Source organism: Pyxicephalus adspersus, chromosome 1, assembly GCF_032062135.1.
Source record: "Pyxicephalus adspersus chromosome 1, UCB_Pads_2.0, whole genome shotgun sequence".
In the NCBI taxonomy this organism is placed as follows: Eukaryota; Metazoa; Chordata; class Amphibia; order Anura; family Pyxicephalidae; genus Pyxicephalus; species Pyxicephalus adspersus.
In genome coordinates, this window is record NC_092858.1 from 137,343,612 (window position 1) to 137,366,291 (window position 22,680).

A 22,680-nucleotide genomic window follows, 5' to 3' on the forward strand; every position below is an offset into this window, starting at 1 on the left:
AGAATTTTTTCAATGTAAAAAATGTGCCATGGTTTAAAAAAGTTTGAAAAACACTGCTCTAGACACACTGCTCTAGACTGACACAAAAAAGGATTACTTTGCAGGGAATCTTCTTAGGATACAATAAATATAAACAAAATAACTTGTCAAATGGACATCAATTGTCTCAAGAAAAATGTGATTCTTTATGGGCTGTATTTATAAAACAGGGAATCCAACATTATCTCAAACATTCCCTGGTGAGAATCAAATACTGCCAATGAAACACATAGACCTGGATGATGTTTGAGGGAATGTCCGATTCCTTGTTTTAAAAAAAGAGCCCCATGTGTTAAAAAATCCTATTTAAAGAACCATGTGTTTGGTTGTTCTTTTTCCAGTACCAAATTGAACACCATGGTAGTAAAATTAATTGAAAAAAGTCTTCCCACCCAATGCCTAAACCCATTTGTATAAATTACATCTAATAACAATCTCACAGTGGCACCACACAGTGCTTTATTAAACCACAAAGAAACCAATACTAATTAACTATGAAGTCTCTTCTTTGAAGATTCAACTATAAAAATTGCAAAGAAGTAGCTCTGGACCATAATTATTCAACTTTCATTATCATAAAAGATAGTCAGCTTGAAAATACCCAGTAATTCAATTTTTTTGTAATTCCAAGCCAGGTAATGATTTTATATGATCCAATTTAGCATCCTATTAAGAATATGAATAATTAATCATCACTAGTTTCTATTTGTGGTGCATTTCTGGGAGACATCATACACTTTAGATAATATTACAGGCTGTGATAATGTTCTAACTTGGAAGAAGTGGTGGAATGGTATATGTTCCTCCACTTGTATTTGTACTGTAATCCTTTTTCCAATATTTATACAATGGAGGGACATGCTTGGAATACATATTGGCTTCGGTTTCTTATTAGTAATATATTTGAAATATATATATAAATAATAATAATATATTATATATATTGTGATATTAGGGGGATCAGTACATCACAGGACATTGTAGTGCTTTATTAATGTCTGTTTATTGAAGGGCAAGCATAACTCCAAAACAGCTTCAATTAGGCATAATAAAACAAAAGCAACTTAGTCCAGTGAAACAAAAAAGCTGATATCAGCAAAAAAAAAAAAAAAAATCCAAATGGTTGGCAAGTAAAGTCCTGACGCCCAACCAGCCACAGGAGAATTGGACCTGGTACTCACAGGGGTAGCACGTGTTTTAGTTTCAAACGTTAATCAACATGGGCTGCTCAGTCCTACTACCTTCAGCTTTACAGCTTGCACCCAGACTGACACGCCCATCGGCGGTATTGGTCCCACAGACCCAGATTTAGAGACCTACTAGGTTTTTCCAGCCCACATGCTGCACACAGCCTCCAACCTGAACCACTTGGTTTTAGGCTATAACTTTTCCCCCTGATACAAAAGCAGGTGCTGATACATCAAATCAGGGTGAAGAGGGCCTTGACTGTTTTCATGGGTCCCACCCAACTATGACTCACCAACTGTTCCTATTAAAGTACTAAGCTAAAAGTGGGCTCCCAAATGTTGACTGAAGTGCATCTATAACATATGCCACATCATATTTACATTATTTTATTTTTCCTTCCTCAGTACAAAGAATCCTTATTACATTTTATGGTTGATGTATCCGTTTTTCTTGGTGCCAACAAAACAAGGGCAGAAATTGATATGAAAGCATTGATTGACCTGGAAACTAAACTTGCTCAGGTAAGTAATCATACAATTACTCTCAAATTAATACATACAAATACTCTCAAACATTTCCTCGAACCTTCCAGGTGCATATGTTTTAATAGCAGTAATCTTTGGGTGTTCTCAGCACAAATGTAAAACACCAACATTCGCTCAGTAGAGAACATGGTCGAAGAATATTTAATGAAAGGAGGAAACAGCATATGAATGTTAGGTGAATGTATCACCCTTAAAAACATCTGTTCAGAGAGAAAACAGCCTCATAAAATTCACATACAAGGGAAAGTACCCCAAGAACTTCATCCCCTTTAGACCTCAATGGGGTTCAACAAATTAAATAGATCCTTGCCTTCATTTATAGATTACATAACTATTCAAGGAAGGAGCAGCAGAATTGGGGAAAAATGCTCTCTGTGTTCTCTTCTTGTTATTAAAAGACTTTATAGCAGATCCTAATGTTCTACTGCTGGCCCATCTTTTCTTAGTCCTTCTGTACAGGGGTAATAGTAGGACTATATCAAGACAAATTCATATAATCTTGTCATATGTATGTATATTTTGTCATTTTTAACCTATCCCATAATTGAAATAAATGGTGTTTTTTAATGCCTGAGTTAAGATTTAATATTGGTTCAGGAATCCCTATTCATAAACTGGTTATAAAAGTCATTAAGAAACATTAGGGGAGATGTTGATTCAGTGTGAAAAGTCATTCTGCCGAGGACATGGAAAAAAACATAACTTAGAAGTCACTCAGGAAAAATGGATTGAATCGTACCACTTCCATCATAAGAATGAAATCATGCATTATGAGGCCATAAGTGCCTTCTTAAGTTCCTCTTATGAATCCAGATCCCAATTAGTCTGGGTTTTCATGCTCCAGGAGAAAGCAAGTTTTATAGATTAATTTAAAATTTGTTAAGATGTAAAAAGTATGCATGTAACAGTTCACTTTGGGATCAGCATAATGACAGTATGATTTAAATATGAGTATTCTAGTTCCTATGGCTACACTTGTTCTTTATAATTAATGGGGTGCAGATTAAATACAGTATATTGCAAGTATATCTTACACTGATTTGGAGCCTGGTTGTACTTAATTATTTATTTTATAGATGAGAACATATTTAATATACCAGCAATCAATATAGTTATATAGTTCAAAAAGTAAAAAGTGGGTCAGCAACACATTTAGTTTTCATTTCTATTTTAATGGCTAAATTCCTCCAAGTATATAGATCAGACTTTCTAAACATTTTAGCATTGGTGAACTTTTAAAATAATTTTTCCTAGGCAATCCCCTGTCAATAATTACTATATCCACAACTGGTTGGTGTGGCTGTCAGTGGAAAGAATGGCACATTCATGATTGGTGTCAGTTAAAGTTACCTGAGAGACAGAAATGGGTAAAAGTCTGGAGTTTAGACCGTATTTGCTAATATGAGACACTTAGAAGTGTCTGCACATACAGTACCTGCAGCAGACCTCATCTCCTTGCTGTCATTGGTGAATTATGGGCTATTCTGATATTTAAAGCTCTGACCCTAACTAGTGTGGGTGACCAAGCTCCTTTCTACCTCCTGCTCATCACTGTGATGGACTTCCCCAGTAACCTATAGAAATGTGTATGTACATGTAGTGTCTACCTGCAGCTGCTCAATAAAGAATGAATGAGGGGGCAGTGAGAGGTTCAGTGCTGTTTACTGTTGCCCTCATTCAGATCTGAAAACACCTGTTCTTTAAGAGGCCAGTAGCTGGAAGCCATACAGGAGCATCACTTGCTCCCGCTGCAGGTCTGAACCTGCCCTTGGTGACATGACAATGGACTTAATATGTTGGCGCTATACAAATACAAGATAATACAAAATAATGATATTATTATATTTTTTTTTATTTCCATAGATATTGGGACTTAAAAGGTATTAAAAGGTAGATATTGGGACTTAAATTTGACACTAATTCACACTAAACATGATTCTTTAATTTTTTTCAACTTTACAAAATGTTAAAATTATTGAAAATACATGAATTACAAAATGTCAGAAAGGGGGCTCTGGAGCAGGTCTTGCCTGTGTTCAGCCTTGCCAAGGAAAATAATGCTGCAAAGGTTTGGATTCTTCTGCACCAGTGCTGGTACAAGTCTCCAATTCAATTTCAAGGTGCAAATTTAGGATTGATACCCGCCTCACTGCTTTCTGCTGGCCTCCGGGGCCATCTTGGTGAGGGGATTGTGATTTCATGGGATTGGTATAGGTCTTGTAGAATTTTCCTCCTGATTGTGGTCAAGCGCCATGAAACGCGTCAAGGATACAGCATTGTAATCAATGTATATAACTGAGAATTGCAATGTGTTTGGAGGATACAGCATTGTAATCCATGTATTATTATTTACCATTTTGAAATTAACAAGTTGAAAAAATTAAAGAATCATATTTATTGTTAATTAGTGTCAAATTGATTGCCTTTAAAGTCCCACTATCTTTGTAAGTTAAAAAAAAATTATATTTGGGATGGTTCATATTTTATAAGTATTGTACTGGATATCATTATTTTTTGTTCAAAAAAAAAATAATGCCTTCAACTTAAGGCTTGGGCTGAGGTCAGATGTTAGGGTGTAGCTATGCTAATTTCATAGCTGAGTGATGCATTAACCTGACATATTTAACGGATATTATTATTATGTTTTGATTTTGTTTGGCATGGCTCTTGTTTGACTTTGTTCTTTTATTTTATTATTTTTACAGATAACAGTACCTCATGAAAACAAGACAAGTGAATCCATGTACAATAAAATGAACATATCAGAGTTGAGTTCTATGGTCCCACAGGTCAGTTTTTATATTTTGTTTTTAATTTACATTTTTAATTACAGTCTATTCTGTGTTTGTTTCTTTTACACATTTATTTCATGACAAAATTATGAGAGATGATATTACAAGAATTTTAAAATAATCAAGTAGTGATAGTATGAGTACATATGATAATGTGAGTGCATTAGTACATTGAATCTCAGGGTAAATACTGCGTCCTTAATATTTTATTGTGGTGGAAATGTTATTTCTATTAATCTACCAACCCTGATATTGACTCAATCTGAATGACTTTAAATATCATCCACTGTGACAGATGGACAAAGCCTGTCATTAATGTATGAAGCCTAAAAGAAGGTTTTCAGATACAGATTGATAGATCTTTTACAGATAAAAACTGATAAATGTTTGATATATGGAGTCCAAAAACCCCTGATAAACCACAACCGCAGTCCAAAGTTGAGCATACATGTTGAATACGACCATACTGCGATATTAACATGAAGAATCCCTTCCTAAAGAGGAACTAAACTGAAAAGTGCCTAAAAAAAAAACCTTCAATCACCTTCACCTCACCTTCAATCCTGCAGGGCAGTCCGATCAATCCGGGGGTGTCCTGCATCGGGTCTCGCTTTGTTCCAGCATCCATCCCGGACCTGCCGGGTGCCACCATCTTCTCCTTTTCTTCCTGGTTCTTCATCCTACATCACCTGACCCAGGCGTGAGATCGGGTGATGAAGGATGGAAGAAAAACTTGCCGATCTCACTGCGCATGAGTGAGATCGGAAAATTTTCCTCTTTGCGCGAAAAGGCAAAGCAGCACCCAAGGTCCCTGTCTACCCTTTTATGTAAAGTGAAATTTGTGGGTTTAGGTACGCTTTAAGCAATGACGTACAGCAATCATTGGAGTTCTTATATGTAGACCTAAATTGGCTGTAAGGCCAAGACCTAAATAGGCTTTACTGAATCACTGATATGCAACAACGAATAAACAAGGGGATGTTTTAGAAAAATGTTCACAGTGATTTGGCAAACTAAATGCCATAAAAAGACCATACTAGATTATTTGTGTAAAGAGAAATGATGGCATGCAGAGTGGGGCAACCCACAGAAGTCAATTAGATTTTAGCCTACTATAATCAGATCAGTTATGAGATGATTCATGACTGATTTTTATGGCTTAGTGGACTATAAATATTACCCTTTCTCCATGCACTGCCCTAATGAATACACCCCTATTGTGAAGAAAACACCATCAATTATATATTTAATGATTGCTGCAGAAATCATTGATAGTCTACAGTAATACAAAGTAACCAACCAGAATCAGAGCCAATATCACTAGATGCTTTGGGTTATTGTAGCTTTTACATCTTCATCTCACTTTGCACTGTTCAGTTAACTAAACCTAAATATCTGCAGGGTTTTTCTTACAACACAAATACGGCCTTATAACCTCTCTAAATATTTACTCCAGTACCAGTCCTCCCAATCCCTGATAAGGACTAAAATTTCAAACAACTTTCACCTCCTGCTGATCCTAATAAACTAAACAATGAACATAGAACCCCCCCCCCTCGAATTAAAAGCACATGTTGCACCTTCAATTTATTTCAGTGGATTGCCAGAGCTGTCATTATGACATATTGGGGGTTAATGAAGCCAATAATGTCCTATGCAAGTAAAAGCTTTCCTAAGTACCTCCTGACCACTGATATGTCTGTAGCAGTGATCTAAAGATGCATTTTGTAAGTTTTTAGAGTTCAGAGGACACTGATAAATATTTGATAAAAGGAGTTCAAAAACCACAACCGCAGTCCAAAGTTGAGCATACATGTTGAATATAACAATACTGCCATACTGACATAATAAATCCCCTCTTAAAGAGGAACTAAACTGAAAAGTGTCTAAAAAAAAATACATTTACCTTCAATCGCGCAGGACAGTCTGATCAATCCGGGGTTGTCTTGCATCGGGTCCCGCTTTGTCCCGGTATCCGTCCCGTATAAAAGAGTCCAGAGGAAACTTGTTTTATTTTTTGCCAATGCACATGTTCAAGAAGGGATATCAGGGTTATTAGTAAGGGGACGGGACACTTACAGTCTTAAAGGTATACCACAATTACTGATCACCCAAAAACTGTATAAGATACATAAAATGACTTATAATATTATAATATGGTTAGTTCACTTGTGATTTTTTCAATAGTACAAAGATAATAGATGTTTAATAAATGCTCCTCCAGCTTCATCTGTTCTTGTTAAAGCTGCCGATTACAATGACAAACCAATAATTAGAGGGCAGGGTAGGGGCAAGAGTAGCTTCAGGCTTAAGACGTCAAGGGAATTCTACACCATTCTTTATCTGACCATCTTTACACATACCTTTAGATGCCTACTAAAATTATCTGCCTGCATTTAGAAATTTAAATTTATTAAAATTTAAATTCACTTGTGTGTTTCACCAGTTCTTAGTCCAAATTTACATTTTCAATAATTTCTTGACATTTTTCTTCCTTTACAGTTTGATTGGTTAGGTTACTTGAAGAAAGTCATTGACTTCAAGGTGTATCCACAACTTAAAGATATTGATTCATCAGAAAATGTGATTGTTCGAGTACCAGAGTATTTTAAAGAGTTGTTTAAGATACTAGAATCTGAAGACAAGAGGTATGTTTGCCTTATTTATTAGAACAAAAATCTTCATGAATACGTACACCTACTAGTCATTCAGGCATGCGGATTACATCAGCCTTTCTCAGCTAGGATTCTGTTATATGTTTAATTTACAGCGCTGCATAATATGTTGTCACTATATAAATCCTGTTTATTACTAATAATAATAATAATAATAATATTAATAAAAAAAATAATAAAATGTACAGTAGAGTACCTTCAGAGGATGCTAGGAGTGGCAGAATAGTGGTGGACTGATTTGTTGCTTGATGATGCCTGCATAGTTCCAGCACCAAGTCTTCTACCCATAGACATCAATGTAAAAAGATATCATTTCTATCAACCATCAGTGTACAGGTCCTCTTTTTACTCTAAACATCAATCTAAGCGGGTCACCTCCTGCATTGACCATCAATCCAAATGGGGCACCTCTACCAGGATTATTAAGGAGCTCTACACTGGCAACCAATGTGTTCAGGAGCTTTTTACCTGACCATGAATATTAATTTGCAGTACCATTTTTACTATCCGCCTTGATTTTCTACCCAATATTATTATTGTTTCATTTGTTAGTTAATATTTAGTATGATTTTGTCATTGGAAAGGGGATGATTAAAAAAACAAATCACTCTGGGTGTCAAAAGTGGTAAATACACCACATTTTGGAAATGCCCACATAAGAAGTTGAGGCTAAATGAGTTGAGTTACAACAGTTCAAAGGTGAGGGTTAGAGCAAAACAGATAGAAAGGAGAGGACTGATCATTGTAGTCCATCAGATAGGAAATAAAGTGAGGTCAAGATACATGCTCCAGCTTCTAATGCTACATTCACGTAAAATTTGCAGTGTTGATGGAAATGTAATACACTGGGTTTTGGGTAAATTATATGTTTATGTATGGCTTTTGTGTTTTCTTCTCCTGCCCACATGACTTTTTTCATGGAGAAGCTTGTTGATTTTAATAATAGATCTCGGTACACACAAATAGGATGTCTAAATGATATAAAACTCAGTTTTCTGGTAAGCAGCCTCCCCTGAACAATTCATGATTGGTAGCCTGTGACAGCTCTAAGAGGTGTGGGATATAGGACACTTAGCAGTAGCTGGAGATTAATGGAAATTCACAATCTTGTCAGATGTCAACTCAATGTATTTCACAGCAATGCAAGACATTTCATTTAGGATTAAAGGAATTCCTGTGAAGTGTTGAATTCTTGACTTTATAAGGCATGCTTCTTCAGCTATCCAAGGAATAAAACACAATAAAATATTGCAGTGTATGTTGGGAATTGCATTTCACCTCTCTTTACTGTTTGCCCTTGCCGCATCTATAAACACATTTTCACATTTATGCACAGTGTTCGCTGAGTAATTTCTGTAATAAGTACATTCTATATATGGTGGTGTGTTATTTTATGGTCACAATTTTGTGTAATCGGTATTTAGCAGCTACAGGGAATGCTACAAAACCCTTTCTTGCAAGTATGTAGTTGTTATGATAGATCTGAGTATTAATGGGAAGTGAAAACAAGTATGTGATTGTAATATTGCAGAGTATACTGTATATAAAAGAAAGCAGAAAGCCAAGAAACCTGAATACACTTAAAGTGAAACTAAACCTAAAAGACAAAAAAATGCAAGCAGGCGGCTTTATTGCAGAAAGGGCAGGCGATGTCTTTCAATCTTTCACATTATGAAGATATCAAAAATGTTCATGAATGCAATATAACATAAGAATAGCACCCAACAACAGTTTATTATGTGTAAAAATCACAGAATTTTAGTGTAAAGATGGCACATTTGTATGTTGCCCCTTTTAGGTTTACTGTATTACAGGCACCATAAATTCTCTATACTTATCATCCCTGCACTTCTTACCTTCCCAATTGTCCACCAAGAAATTCTTGCTTATTAGTCAACATCTAGGATTTAGCAAGTTTCTCTCAGCGGATCCAACACTGGTGATTGATCGTTTAGACACAAAATGCTATATTGCAAAGAGGCACCAAATGTCCCACCATACCAGAAATTACTAGGCATTTATCTGAGCTTTGCCAGTGGTTTAAGGGAGTAGGGAAGTGTAAAAGAAGGTAGTTATAAACATTGAGTCAGATTTAATAAATGTTTTAATGACTTGCAGAAGATAGACTCATGGGAAAACCTGGGTGATCTAGCAAACCTGCAATGGATCTGGTTCAGGATTGAAAACATTTGCCAAATAAAAGCAAATGATTTTAAGGAAATCAATTCCAGCTTTGCTGGATCATCCAGGTTCTCCCATGATAGTCTATCTTCTCCAGTCTTGGTGACCTTTAATAAATCAGGCCCAATATAGTAACACTTATAACATATATTGCACTGTCATAGAAATAGAAAATTAAAAAAAAAGAAAAATTATTTGCTTTGCCCAATTTTTCAGGTGGTATTCTCTTACTCATCATTTTTCATTATCTGCTATTTGCAGATTTAAAACAACCAGACTGGTGCATTGGTAAAAGGTCTGAATGATGAATTACCTTATTCTATGGTGGAAAGAGAGAAGTTGGAGAGGGTTTCCTTTTTCTTATTTAAAGTTAAAAATGCCATAAAGAAAAAAAAATTATTTTCAAAAAGAAAAAGAGACAACTTAAACTGAAAACCAAAAAATACAATTTTTTTTCTTGAGTGTGTGAAAAATAGAAGGTCTTTTCTGCCCTGATGGTAATCTTTTTTTTCTACAAGCGTGACAATCAGGGTTAGAGCCACTAACCTCAATAACAGGCTAAATCTTCCAAACATGCTCTGGCATGGCTTAAGTAAATGGGATAAAACATAGGGTGAGGCTAAGGAAGTAGGATAGTAATCTCGCCAAACTAGGAAGCCAAAAATAATAACAGATCAAGATAGAACAAAGAAAAAAAAGAAAGCAATAACAGTAAAGGTAAAAAAAATACTAAACAGGTTGCAGCTCTGTAAGATTGATACGTGACTGCACAAAGATGCCACAGATCTGTGGGAATCGTAACATGCAGATTATGTCCAACACTTCCTATATCTTTCTAACGTCATTTATCATATTGAAAGTCTAATAGAGGCAAGAAAATAAGTGGATTATATACGTGGATTCTAATCAGGTGTCTAAGAAATAGCAGTCAATGAAGTTAATAAAAGCCAATCTAGGACTAGATTCTCAGTCAGTGAAAGTGATTTTAAATAAATTACAGTATGATCGGAAGTGAAAAATTGATAGCTTTTTAGCTTTAGAATTCACCAGCATTAATGGTTATGATTGGTGGGATGGGGATTAAGATAAGAATACTTTTTGTAGCTACACACACAGTAAAAATAATAAAAACCAGACAAATCAGAAATTGTTCATTTGATTTATTAGGTAGATCTTAGGTCAAGGAATAAGGTGTTTGATTTGTGTTATGTTCTCCAGCATTACGTCAGTTTTTTTTCATCTTGACAACTTTTGCCAATATGAAGAACCCAAGGGTCGTTTTCTAGAGCGTCATATAGCAAAACCTAAATTCTTGTTGGATCTATATAAAAAAAACAAACCCTGGGCATTGTAAGAAAAGGCCTGCATGGAAAAGATCCACGACAGTTGTCTCTAATTCCAATCTCCTGTTCTCAACAAGCAGTCATTGGGTGCAGGAGATCCTTCCTCCTAACATGCTAACAAATACAAGCTTTCAATGCAGATTTTCCCATGATATCATGGACATCATGAACATATGGCATACAGAATAGAGAACATCTGCCACTGATTGGTTATAATCCTGCTGATTTTACTTAAACACATAGACTCAGATAAAGTTTTGGTCAGATCTGGTCACAGTGCTCTGTGGGGTATTTGGCTTAAATTATGAAATGTATTTGAAGATGTAGCGTGAACATAATGAAACTGTGACACCAGCACTGTTACTTAATTGTAAATGTGTCTGAACTCAGTTTTCTCCCCCCCCTTAAAGTTTTGACAAATGCCAATATTGCCAATATTGTCCTTCAAGTGCAAGCTATTGTTCTGGAGTGCCAATGCAGCATTGTCAGAGGAATGAAAAAAAATTGGGGCCATGGCTATCAGCACTGTCCCTACTGATTTACAAGCCCGTAAGGGGGAGCATAAGCAGCACATGGGAGGATTTGGCTCACTAAGAGGATGTAAAGAAAGTTTTTGTTTTTAACTTTATGAGGCCCATGCATGACATAACATAATACACTGAATCTGTGGCTCTTTAGATACACAGGTATTTAGATGTTTTTTTTTAACCTAAATAGGGTTTTATGTTTTTAAAACATTTTTAGATTTAAGGTTATTAATTTATTACTGTACTCTATGGTTTAATATGATTAAGCCTCTCATACATTTTTCTTGTCCTCACTTGTAGCTCGTGTGCAGGTCATGGTTACACAATCCAGCCCTGCATGTTAAAATAATACGCTGATACATAAAATCTATTGAGAGTAATAACCAGAAAACAGCCAATGTTCAGTTCACATTGATTTTTGTTTTTCTTATTTTTCCAGGACTGTTGCCAACTACCTAATATGGAGATTTGTGTATTCAAGAATTTCAAACCTCAGTAGAAGGTTTCAGTATAGACAGCTAGAGTATGCACGGGTAAGAAAAAAATACCAAGATCCATATTTAACCTGTCTTTTATAGGTACAAACAAAAGTAAAAACATTATACAAACACAAATATGAAAATTATTTGTGGAAATTTGAGGTGAATACCTCCATTGCATTATGAGTTTGTATATATTGATGACCTTTTTTATTATTGTTTACTTGCGTATAAAATTTTTTTCTTTTTTTTGCTTTTTAAACCTATTCTTCATCACACATAGAGAGTATGCAGTACATCTCTGTAACACATTTACATTTTTTTAATCTTTTAAAGACCCTGCAAAAATAGAAAAAATTCATGCTAACTTGCCAGATAGGCAATCATCTCCATAGTCTACTTTCATATACTGTACAATTCTCAAACAAACCTTCACTGCTGTAGGGCCATACTTTCCAGTTTGGTCCTGTCCAATGGGACAATGTGTCCATGTATTGCGGTTATACACTGAATATTTTTTTTTTAAATTTTGACCAGAAATACACTTTATACTATGATAAATAATGTTTCTCAACAATGTACAATTATTAGCCCACCTTCTAAATTTTTGTGACAGTGCAATGTGTCATAAAGCTACAGTAACTGTCTTTAATCATTTAGGAATATTAAGTGTCTAATTTCTTCATAATGCAGGTTCTCCTGGGGACAAATTCTTTGGCAGCTCGGTGGGACAGATGTGTAAATTATATTGAAAATGCACTTCCGTATGCTGTTGGGAAGATGTTTGTAGATGCATTCTTTCAAGAAGACAAGAAATTGATGGTACAGTCCAAACATAATAATTATTATAATTAACATTCTAATAACTCTATATTTATTAAAAGTGTGGGAATTCTTCAGGAGGGGTACCCCAAAGTATATACGAAAATAAATTGCCTAGCCTGAATATATTTGTTGTATAATAGAGGAAGGAGAGAAGAAAGGCAGGCTTTTATAGGCAAACTTTGTAAAAGAAACAGTAAACATTTTATTGGTTTAACATCATCCCCTGAAACTAACAGAAATCTACTATGCTGTCACTTTAACTGAACATATAGATTCTGTGCTGTATACACAAGTTAGAAAACGTGTGTTTTACATTTTCTTACACTGGGTATTTAATCATCCAAACAAAACAAAAAATGATGGACTCGACTTCCTACGCGTTTCACCTACTGGCTTCCTCGATGTTGACACTGCTTGAACAGATCCCTCATCAAATTTGTTTGAAATTTATTGGAGAATCCATGTGTACTAAGCATATAATGTAATTTTTTGCGATGTAATATGCGGGCGATTCCCATATTGCTGTTTAGTCAAAGCCTTGGAGTTTATTGGTAATAAGCTCTGTAGGTGTTTTTAGGGAGCCCTTGCTGTTCTGCGATAAAGCAAATTATATCGTTTAGTGGCTAACCAAGGGAACATTTAGGTTATTTAAAAAGAAAGCTTTCTAGCGTTGGTATCTAGTGGGAAAGCACGGAGTGCCGGCAGCCAGTCATAGCTTATTCTTAACATATTAAGAATAAGCTAATAATTCTTAAAAGTATTGATGTGTACACAAATGAACATCTCACATCAGGGTGATGAAACACAAACTAGAGAAAATATCAAACTTTATCTATGAATTGAGTAGTTAAAAGATGAACATATACAAGTTTGGGACTGAAAAGAGCTCTGTGTGCCATATTGATTTCTGGCAAATATGCCAAGTCTAAACAGATACATTAATAGGTGCAAATTGACAACTAATTATATGTTCAGCACCCGATAGGAACAGCTACATTTCTGCAAGTTATCTCCTCCTAAAGCTCTCCAAGACTGGAGAGAATACACTTTCATCAGTGAAGCTGGGTGATCCAGCAAACCTGGAATGGATTTCTTCAATGTCATTTTGCTATTTGTTAGAAAATGCTTTAAATCCTGGACCAGATCCATTCCAGGTTTGTTTGATCACCCAGCTTCACTGGTGAAAGTGTATTCTCTCCAGTCTTGGAGAGCTTTATTAAATGAGGGCCACAGGCTCAGTCTTTAGATAATGTCTTGAGGTTTTATTTTAAACAATCCTAAACAAAAGGAGAGGGGAACAGGGGTACTGTATATCAAAACTGCCTACTTTATTGCTATTAGAAGTGTTTTACATAAAAATTACCTTTTATGTTCAGCATTCTTAAAAAAAGATCTTCAAGAAGTTCTTGTTTTTTTGCCTGAGAATGTTCTGCTAGGACAGTGCAAATGAGGACAAAGTGCTAAGGTTTAAAAATACTAAATTGGCAGATTATGCTCATTAAAAGACAAAAAAAAACTAAATATCCTCTAACAATAATAGAAAATGTGCACTTGAGTTAAGGATTTATGTTTACATACCTCATGTTTACAATGTGGACTTAGGTTATAAATGTTCCCAACCAGGATTATGTTAACCCTAAGGTTCCTCCAGAGGTCCCTAGGGGTTCCTTGAACAATAAGTAATTTGTGCCTCTATGGTCAGTGTAACTGCCCCCAAAGGAATTTTTGGCCATTTATAAGGGCGTGATTTTTCCCACTGGCCAGCAACCTAAAGGGCATTCTTCCCATTAACCTCTATGTTTTTATACTGTAAACTGTGGATATAGAAACTATAGGATAGGTTCCACAAGACCAGAAAATTATTTTAGGGTTTCCCAATGTAAAAAGGTTAGGAAAGACTGCTCTGTAGCATTGAGCAAGAATGTAACACTTGCTTTATGCAATGCACTCAATCTCACTTTCTAGGTTGTATCATAATATACAGTGTATTGTAATTAATGAATTATCAATGTACAATTTATTACCAGTTTTTACACCAATTTGGCTATATAATCCAAATGATGTTCTTCTCCAAACATTTAACTTTAGCATCTTTTCATGGTCCTTCTGAGATTTGCAAAAAAAAAAAAATCAGTTTTTATTAGAAAGAGCTGTATTACTTTTTTTTTTAATGCCAGTTGCACGCAAATGTCAGTTCTTCGTAAGCTATATATTTAAGTAGAGCCAGAAGGCTTCAATACTCTAACACTCACATAAAATTTCTTGATTTTATCCAATGCATTGGATGGCTTAAATAAACATATGTTTTACTGTAGTGAAAAGATTTCTAAATGTGTTGCAAGACATGCTGAACATTTTTTGATAGGTTGTAAATGTGGCTGTACAGAATCTACCTTTGCTAGAAACCAAATAAATTGTTGTCAGTTACCAAAGCATGTGTCATTTGTCACAAAGATATTCAGGCATGCTTAAAAATCATGAGTTACAAGTGATTGTTTGCTTTGTCCTTTTTAAAGGGAAAAATGTTGCAGTGTAAGTATGCCCACATGAAGGTTTATATCCTTTATTGTCATAAAAATCATTCCCATGTCTGCTGCCCTTTCTTGATTCCTAACTATGGAATATTATTAGTGTGGTTTTGCAAAAAGAACACCAAGAACATCTCTATCAGATATATAATTAGATCCTGGAAAGAACATAATAGGTTGTTTATCATCAGATGCAGGAATGAACAAATTGGTTTGCTCATCATTATTCTTAATCCTTTTAAAATATTACCGGTATGTGCATACTTGTAATCCGTCTTTCATAAATTTACTTCACTAAAAGCTGAAGGATGAAGCTGTTACAGTCATGGCTCCAGGTACAGAGGCACATTACTTTGATAGTGGTAACCAAATACTGGTGACCTTGCTTGGACATCTAAGTATACTCTAAAGACTTGTCTTGCTTCTTGGAAATGAATCTGACAAGTCCTTGTTGACTTTTGGTGGTAGGAGATCAAGGGCTTTTATTCCTGTTCTTGCATCAATATTTAGTATGTCACTGACCTGGAACAAACAAATGCATGTCACACATCCTGATATATGCATGCTTGATCTAGGTCACTGGCTTACTAAGTTCAGCTTTCGAGCATAAACATTAAAAGACACTCAGCAATGGCAACTACCACATTTTCTAATAGGTTCCTTTAAAAGGATTGATTAGAAAAATATGTTCTTAGAGTGTATTTTGATTTGCTAAAAATAGCTATACAATGTAAGTATTGAAAGCATTTTGAGCATTAGTACATATATTTGTGACATTTTCCTCTTGTTCTCTAGATGGAGGAAGTAATTGAAGGTATCCGTTGGGCATTCATTGACATGTTGGAGAATGAGAATGACTGGATGGATAAGGAAACAAAGGAAAAAGCCAAAGAAAAGGTACCACCATTATCATTTTATTATTATTTAAATTTACTAAAATATAAATTGATACAAATATAAACAGAGTAACTTATTTTAACAGGAAATATTCAGGAAAATACTTTGACTTAGGTTTAAACCTAGGACACAAAATGTGTCCATCACTGTGTCCAACATTTAAAACGGTAATCAATAGAAATGTCAATACAATATCATTGATAAATACATTCAAGTTATGAGGATGGTGCTGTCTCCTCATGTAAAGTGTGTAACAAACTATTATTATCAAACTGCAACCCAACACCATCTACTAGTGGTGCCTGAGTATAAACTAATATTTTTCTAATGGCAAGTATACTCAAGCATATACAGAATATTTCTCTTCAAAGACTTAAACTGTTAAATACAGTTATCATGGAACTCTGATCAATGTTAGCTGAAACCTCATCATCTAGTACTCAGTAGGTCAGTTAAAACCTTGATTATTGTGTCTAAAGGGGAAGCACTGTCTCAGAACAAGGTGCAGAGAAACGTTTGCTATATTATTTATGTACAGTACAATGGGTTTTGGTTAAGTGTGACAAAAGCTTCTTCTTGGGTCTTTCTATATCTGATATTTATTCTCAAGTTGACCAAAAGTGATATTTTTGAAAAGTGGGCTTAGTCATGGACTGGCTTCTTTTATTTCTTGGTGGCCCATTGATAAGAGCTACTCGCCATTTTCCCTCTGCCCACTTTTGAGTTAACATTTACCCTGTAGCCCTACGTGGAGATACAGTACTTCACCTTTCAGGCATCAACTAGAGCAGCGGTCACCAACTGGTGGTTCGGACCGCAAGAAAATTGTGGTAGTCCGGAGAAAAATTTCCTGGCCGGTGCATCCTTCTGCTGGCCCCGCTGATCATGTCCCCCATAGTCACAGCCCTGCGCTACTGTCCCCCCAGGATGTTTAGCAAGCAGGTCTGAGCTTGTAGTAGCTTGTAGTGGGAGACTGGGCAGGTTCTGGCATCATCACGTCTCCCTGGGGGAAGTTTCTTCCCTTTTGAGTGACACACGGCTCCCCACACATGCGTGGATTTAAAATGATGAATTTAGTGGTCCATGAGGTCTGAAACGTTGTCGACCACTGATTTAGAGGGACCACACACATTTACTGATATACTGATATGGCTACCTTTTCTATGCTCAGACTTGCAATCACAGTCTCTGGTAAGACAAGGTCTTGTAGAACAAATTTCTCTTGCAGTTGTTGCTTGAAGATTTGGAAATGTGAGTTACAATAAACCATCTTCAGGAACAAACCTTTCACTTCGCCCTGACTTCAGGTGTTACACATTTTAGAAACCATAGAAATATCTCTCTGTTGTGTAAGGTATAGCCGATTGTGCTTGGCCCCAAAAACCAAATAATTCTAGTTATAACCTGCTTAGCATACAGATACATCTTTAAACTCAGCTCCTACTTTTACCAGTGAATCACACAAATTGAAACATTGACTCCATTTTTTCAGATTTGTGATGTAGTAAAATGTAAGAATGTGCTTTTTAATTCTCTTTATAGTTGTATTGTTGTAGAGTGTTATGTATAATACAGTATTGTATAAGAGAGCTATGAAAAAAATAGGTATTTTTACTCTATATAACCTATATTATTAAAGTGATCCTGATAATTGTTGCATTTAGGGTATGATTATATAAGGCACATGATGATATTTTTAGAAGTTTTGAGCAGAGAGCTGAAATATTTAGTCAAGGACACATACAAGGTTTGGAGTGTAGTGTGTTTATTTTATAAGATTTCAAGGGCAGTTTGAGCAAGGATAACAGTAATTCAAGGGTATTACTCTGGCACAAGTAGTTCTCCGCTATATATAGATGCTTGTTGAAGTGGCAAAAATATTTTTTATTCAGTTTGCATGTGTGTTTATCAGTTAATTTAAACTGAACTATCTAATACACAAACAAAACACATCTATTTATATTTGTATTCAGAGACACAGCAGATAGATGCAGTTCATGTATTCTTAGGCATATACACTGTAATACTTCCTGATAAGTTGGTGCTTTGGAAAGCCACATTTTAGTTACAGTATATGTCAAATCTTATGTGCTGAGTCTGCCCCGGCCTTCTTGTGTCTGGATATGTCTGGATTACACTTGTTCTTGTTTATTTAGTCATTGTATAAAATAAACAATTGCACTAAGAAGGATAAACCCATCATAATGTACACAGCCCTTGTGCAGACCAAATCACTGGAGATATTGAGAATTGTCAATTAGTTTACCAGAAAATGTATGCTTAATATACTGTCTAAGCTCTAATACCATCCAGTATGTAGCTTACATATGGTAGGACTGCAGAGCAAAGGAACAGAGGGTGTAGGAAGCGAGTAACAGTAAGTGGACCAATTTTGTTTTACAAGAGGGCCGGTCACTTTGGCCTGAATGGTCAGACAGAATTTCTCAAAACAGTGGTTTTACTTATAGTGGTTTGCACCATGAACCTCTGTACTGCGCAGCTTCAATCTAATCAAAGAGAAATAACATTGTGCTTGGCCCCAAAAACCAAATAATTCTAGTTATAACCTGCTTAGCATACAGATACATCTTTAAACTCAGCTCCTACTTTTACCAGTGAATCACACAAATTGAAACATTGACTCCATTTTTTCAGATTTGTGATGCAGTAAAATGTAAGAATGTGCTTTTTAATTCTCTTTATAGTTGTATTGTTGTAGAGTGTTATGTATAATACAGTATTGTATAAGAGAGCTATGAAAAAAATAGGTATTTTTACTCTATATAACCTATATTATTAAAGTGATCCTGATAATTGTTGCATTTAGGGTATGATTATATAAGGCACATGATGATATTTTTAGAAGTTTTGAGCAGAGAGCTGAAATATTTAGTCAAGGACACATACAAGGTTTGGAGTGTAGTGTGTTTATTTTATAAGATTTCAAGGGCAGTTTGAGCAAGGATAACAGTAATTCAAGGGTATTATTCTGGCACAAGTAGTTCTCCGCTATATATAGATGCTTGTTGAAGTGGCAAAAATATTTTTTATTCAGTTTGCATGTGTGTTTATCAGTTAATTTAAACTGAACTATCTAATACACAAACAAAACACATCTATTTATATTTGTATTCAGAGACACAGCAGATAGATGCAGTTCATGTATTCTTAGGCATATACACTGTAATACTTCCTGATAAGTTGGTGCTTTGGAAAGCCACATTTTAGTTACAGTATATGTCAAATCTTATGTGCTGAGTCTGCCCCGGCCTTCTTGTGTCTGGATATGTCTGGATTACACTTGTTCTTGTTTATTTAGTCATTGTATAAAATAAACAATTGCACTAAGAAGGATAAACCCATCATAATGTACACAGCCCTTGTGCAGACCAAATCACTGGAGATATTGAGAATTGTCAATTAGTTTACCAGAAAATGTATGCTTAATATACTGTCTAAGCTCTAATACCATCCAGTATGTAGCTTACATATGGTAGGACTGCAGAGCAAAGGAACAGAGGGTGTAGGAAGCGAGTAACAGTAAGTGGACCAATTTTGTTTTACAAGAGGGCCGGTCACTTTGGCCTGAATGGTCAGACAGAATTTCTCAAAACAGTGGTTTTACTTATAGTGGTTTGCACCATGAACCTCTGTACTGCGCAGCTTCAATCTAATCAAAGAGAAATAACAGTTTACCTGGGAATCTTACATATAAATATACACATAAACAGCCCAGGCAGCAGAATGTGGATGATCACTGATGTACTATGACCTAAATGTTTGTGGATACTTGATTATCCCACTTACCTATGTAGCCAAACCCATGTGGGCACCCTTCCAATCAGAGGAGTACAGGATTTTTTTCAGTGGAGGGTACTGTTGATGCTACAGCATACAGAATTACTAATAAATTGTAGACAATTGCTTGCTTACAATCAAGTGGAAACAATTGTAGAAGCCCCTTTTCTATACCAGCTTGAGTGTGCCCTGTTCACAAAACCAACTTCATTAAGACATTGATCAATTGGTATAGAGGAACTTATGTGGCCTGCAAAAAACCCTGTCCTCCTGACCTCAACCCTCAATTCTTTTCCACAACATTTGATATACCCTAAATGTTAAAAGCCAAGACTTATTAGCCTACATCTTCCAATATATATTTGTAGTTTTACGTTGAAAGTACAGTGCTCTGCCATGTCACCTCTGTATAATGTAATGCAACATGAAAGCGAGCAACCAGCAGGCTATAATTCCTCTAGCTCTTTTAAAGTTAGATGACTGCGGATGTATATACAACTAATGTAATTACCTAAATGTGGTTTGATATCTGCCTTCCATAATCTCTTCTACAATACCGCTCAGGCATTGCTTGTTCATTAACCAATCACATTCTGGAGATGGGTAGGTGACAGGGCTGTATTGATTAAATGTAGTAAAGAAAAGTCATATGGACAACCTGGCTCTGCTTTCTTTCCAAGTGTGTAATTAGCTTTTTACCCGGACTTCACCTTTAACAAGACCCTTCTTGCTGTTGTAACCAGGGTTAGGTTAATGCATACTTTTTTAAATTTAATAAAGGATATTTATAGTATGCAGTCATTCAAAGAATGATGCATGTGTAAATGCTATTTTTACCAAGCTGTTAGTCATGCATTATATGTGTGACAAGTAGTCAGGTATTACCCAGCGTTATTTTCTCAGATATGTAAACTCATTCCTATAAAATGCACTGGGTGGAGCTCCTGATACTTCTAAATGTTGTGCAGAAGGTAAACACTGGCAAAGGACACTAATAAGCTATTTAGTATTCACAGTATTGTCCAGCCTTCATTTGTTTTTCTATTTTGCAAATATTACTTCATTAAGCATTTTTAGATTGTCTTGGAATGATCTGGGTTTTTTGAATAGTCTTTTTGCACGGTGTTTGGGCATTCTATATTTCTATCCTGTCTTTCTATTTAGGCAAATTTAAAGCATAATTTACAACATATTTTATTCACAACCCTGTATAACATATTATAATTAAAATTTCTTCATACTTCGCAATATATTAAACAGTTCTTCATGTGGAATAACTACTCTTGCAGAGCCCCTACCCCTATACATAGTATGGTTTTGGGGAACATATATACTTTATGCCTATTGTGTCTTATATGGGACTCAAAGGCCACTGTGCTGTGTATACAATAAAACTCCCAATCAGTAAGCTGTACATGTAACACAAACATCAGCATGTCCAGCATCTTGTATGCCAATGGTTATTTTTTTTAACTCAAAATATTTAAAGAGCAGTTTAAAGTAGCTGTTGAAAATATTCAACACATATTTAGTCTTTAGTACATTCCATTGTAACCTGGGTTAACTTTTAAGCAAGCTGTCACTACTCAAAATGTTTCATAAAACTGTATATAATCACTTTTTCTGCTGCCTTCTGCTCCAAACCTTTCTAAAAGAACTACTGCTATTGTTGTGGGCATGTTGATCCCCTGGGTTCTACCTATTACCTCTGACCTCTACCAATTACAGGATAAAGCAATGACCTGGAGCTCAAGTAGGAGCTGGTGGTTCCTAGTAGATCGGCACTCCTGATGGGTTTATTGTGGGTAGAATCAGAGTGGTTCTTGGTGGCATTGGTAGCAGAAAGGGTAAGTATTATTGGTTTCTGTAAAGCATTTTGTATGGAAACTTTGTCACTTTCATTCACTGCTAACAGAATCCAGACAGCTGCTCACAGGATTACTGGAATTGTATTTTATATAGCCAGTGCTATGTAACTTCCCCTATTCCTGCTGTCAATCTGATGACTGTGGAAAACTTTTTGACATTGGTATTTATATTCATATTTTTTGGCTTTCGGGATTTTAAGGACAGCAAGGAGCCTGCAGTGGGTTGTTTGTGAATTCTTCTGCTGAATATAAATCAGAGGTTCTCAGATTATCAAAGAAAGGAGTAGATTGTTGCTCTACAGAAACATGATTATATCAAAGTACTGAGCACGTAGACTATATTCACTGTATGTTGTTTAAGGAGTGTACCTATAGTTAATGTACTTTATGTAATAAAAGTGCAACATGAGTGTTTAGAATAAACATATTTCCATATCAGCAGGGGACAGGAGCTTCTATTTAAATATATTTATCCAAAGTATAGTATTGAATGTGTGGCTTTTACCAAAGTGGATTTGCACCCCAAGGGATTGCTGTTGCAGCACTTTTCCAAGCTGATGGATTGGAGCTGTCTTTGTATAAGGTTTGCTGTTAATGCATTTTATTAAAAAAAAACTGGCTGACAAAATGCAAATAGAATAATAATGTTTAAATCGAGTTAAAAACAATGAGTTGAGGAATCAATAGATCAATACGCTTCAAGTATTTGAGAAAATATTTCATTAGGAAGAGTAGAGAATAACTTGGTAACAAACAATTAGCATCGGCCCATGACGAATCATGGCTAACAAACATAATTAGTAGATGAGTTTGAATCTAAATGTAAGATGGGCAATTCATGTGAAATTTTTGGGTTCTGCAAAAACAGTTTTCAAATAATGGTCTCTTACAATGCTTATGCCCTGTTGGAAGACTCAGACAAGAGGGTTAAGGGTATAGTTTAGAAACTCTTCAATAACTATTGAATATATGTACTCCACAAAAGTTTACTATAT

General features: G+C 35.4%; 1 protein-coding gene across 1 annotated transcript in view; it reads left to right on the forward strand.

The window, feature by feature from the left end:
- PHEX (phosphate regulating endopeptidase X-linked) overlaps positions 1–22,680 on the forward strand; it is a 101,581-nt gene that overhangs the window by 38,894 nt on the left and 40,007 nt on the right. The window contains exons 7-12 of the mRNA XM_072428320.1: positions 1,632–1,748; positions 4,478–4,561; positions 7,067–7,212; positions 11,730–11,823; positions 12,463–12,591; positions 15,918–16,019. Of these exons, the coding sequence (XP_072284421.1) occupies positions 1,632–1,748; positions 4,478–4,561; positions 7,067–7,212; positions 11,730–11,823; positions 12,463–12,591; positions 15,918–16,019 (672 nt within the window). The remainder of the gene's footprint in view (positions 1–1,631; positions 1,749–4,477; positions 4,562–7,066; positions 7,213–11,729; positions 11,824–12,462; positions 12,592–15,917; positions 16,020–22,680) is intronic.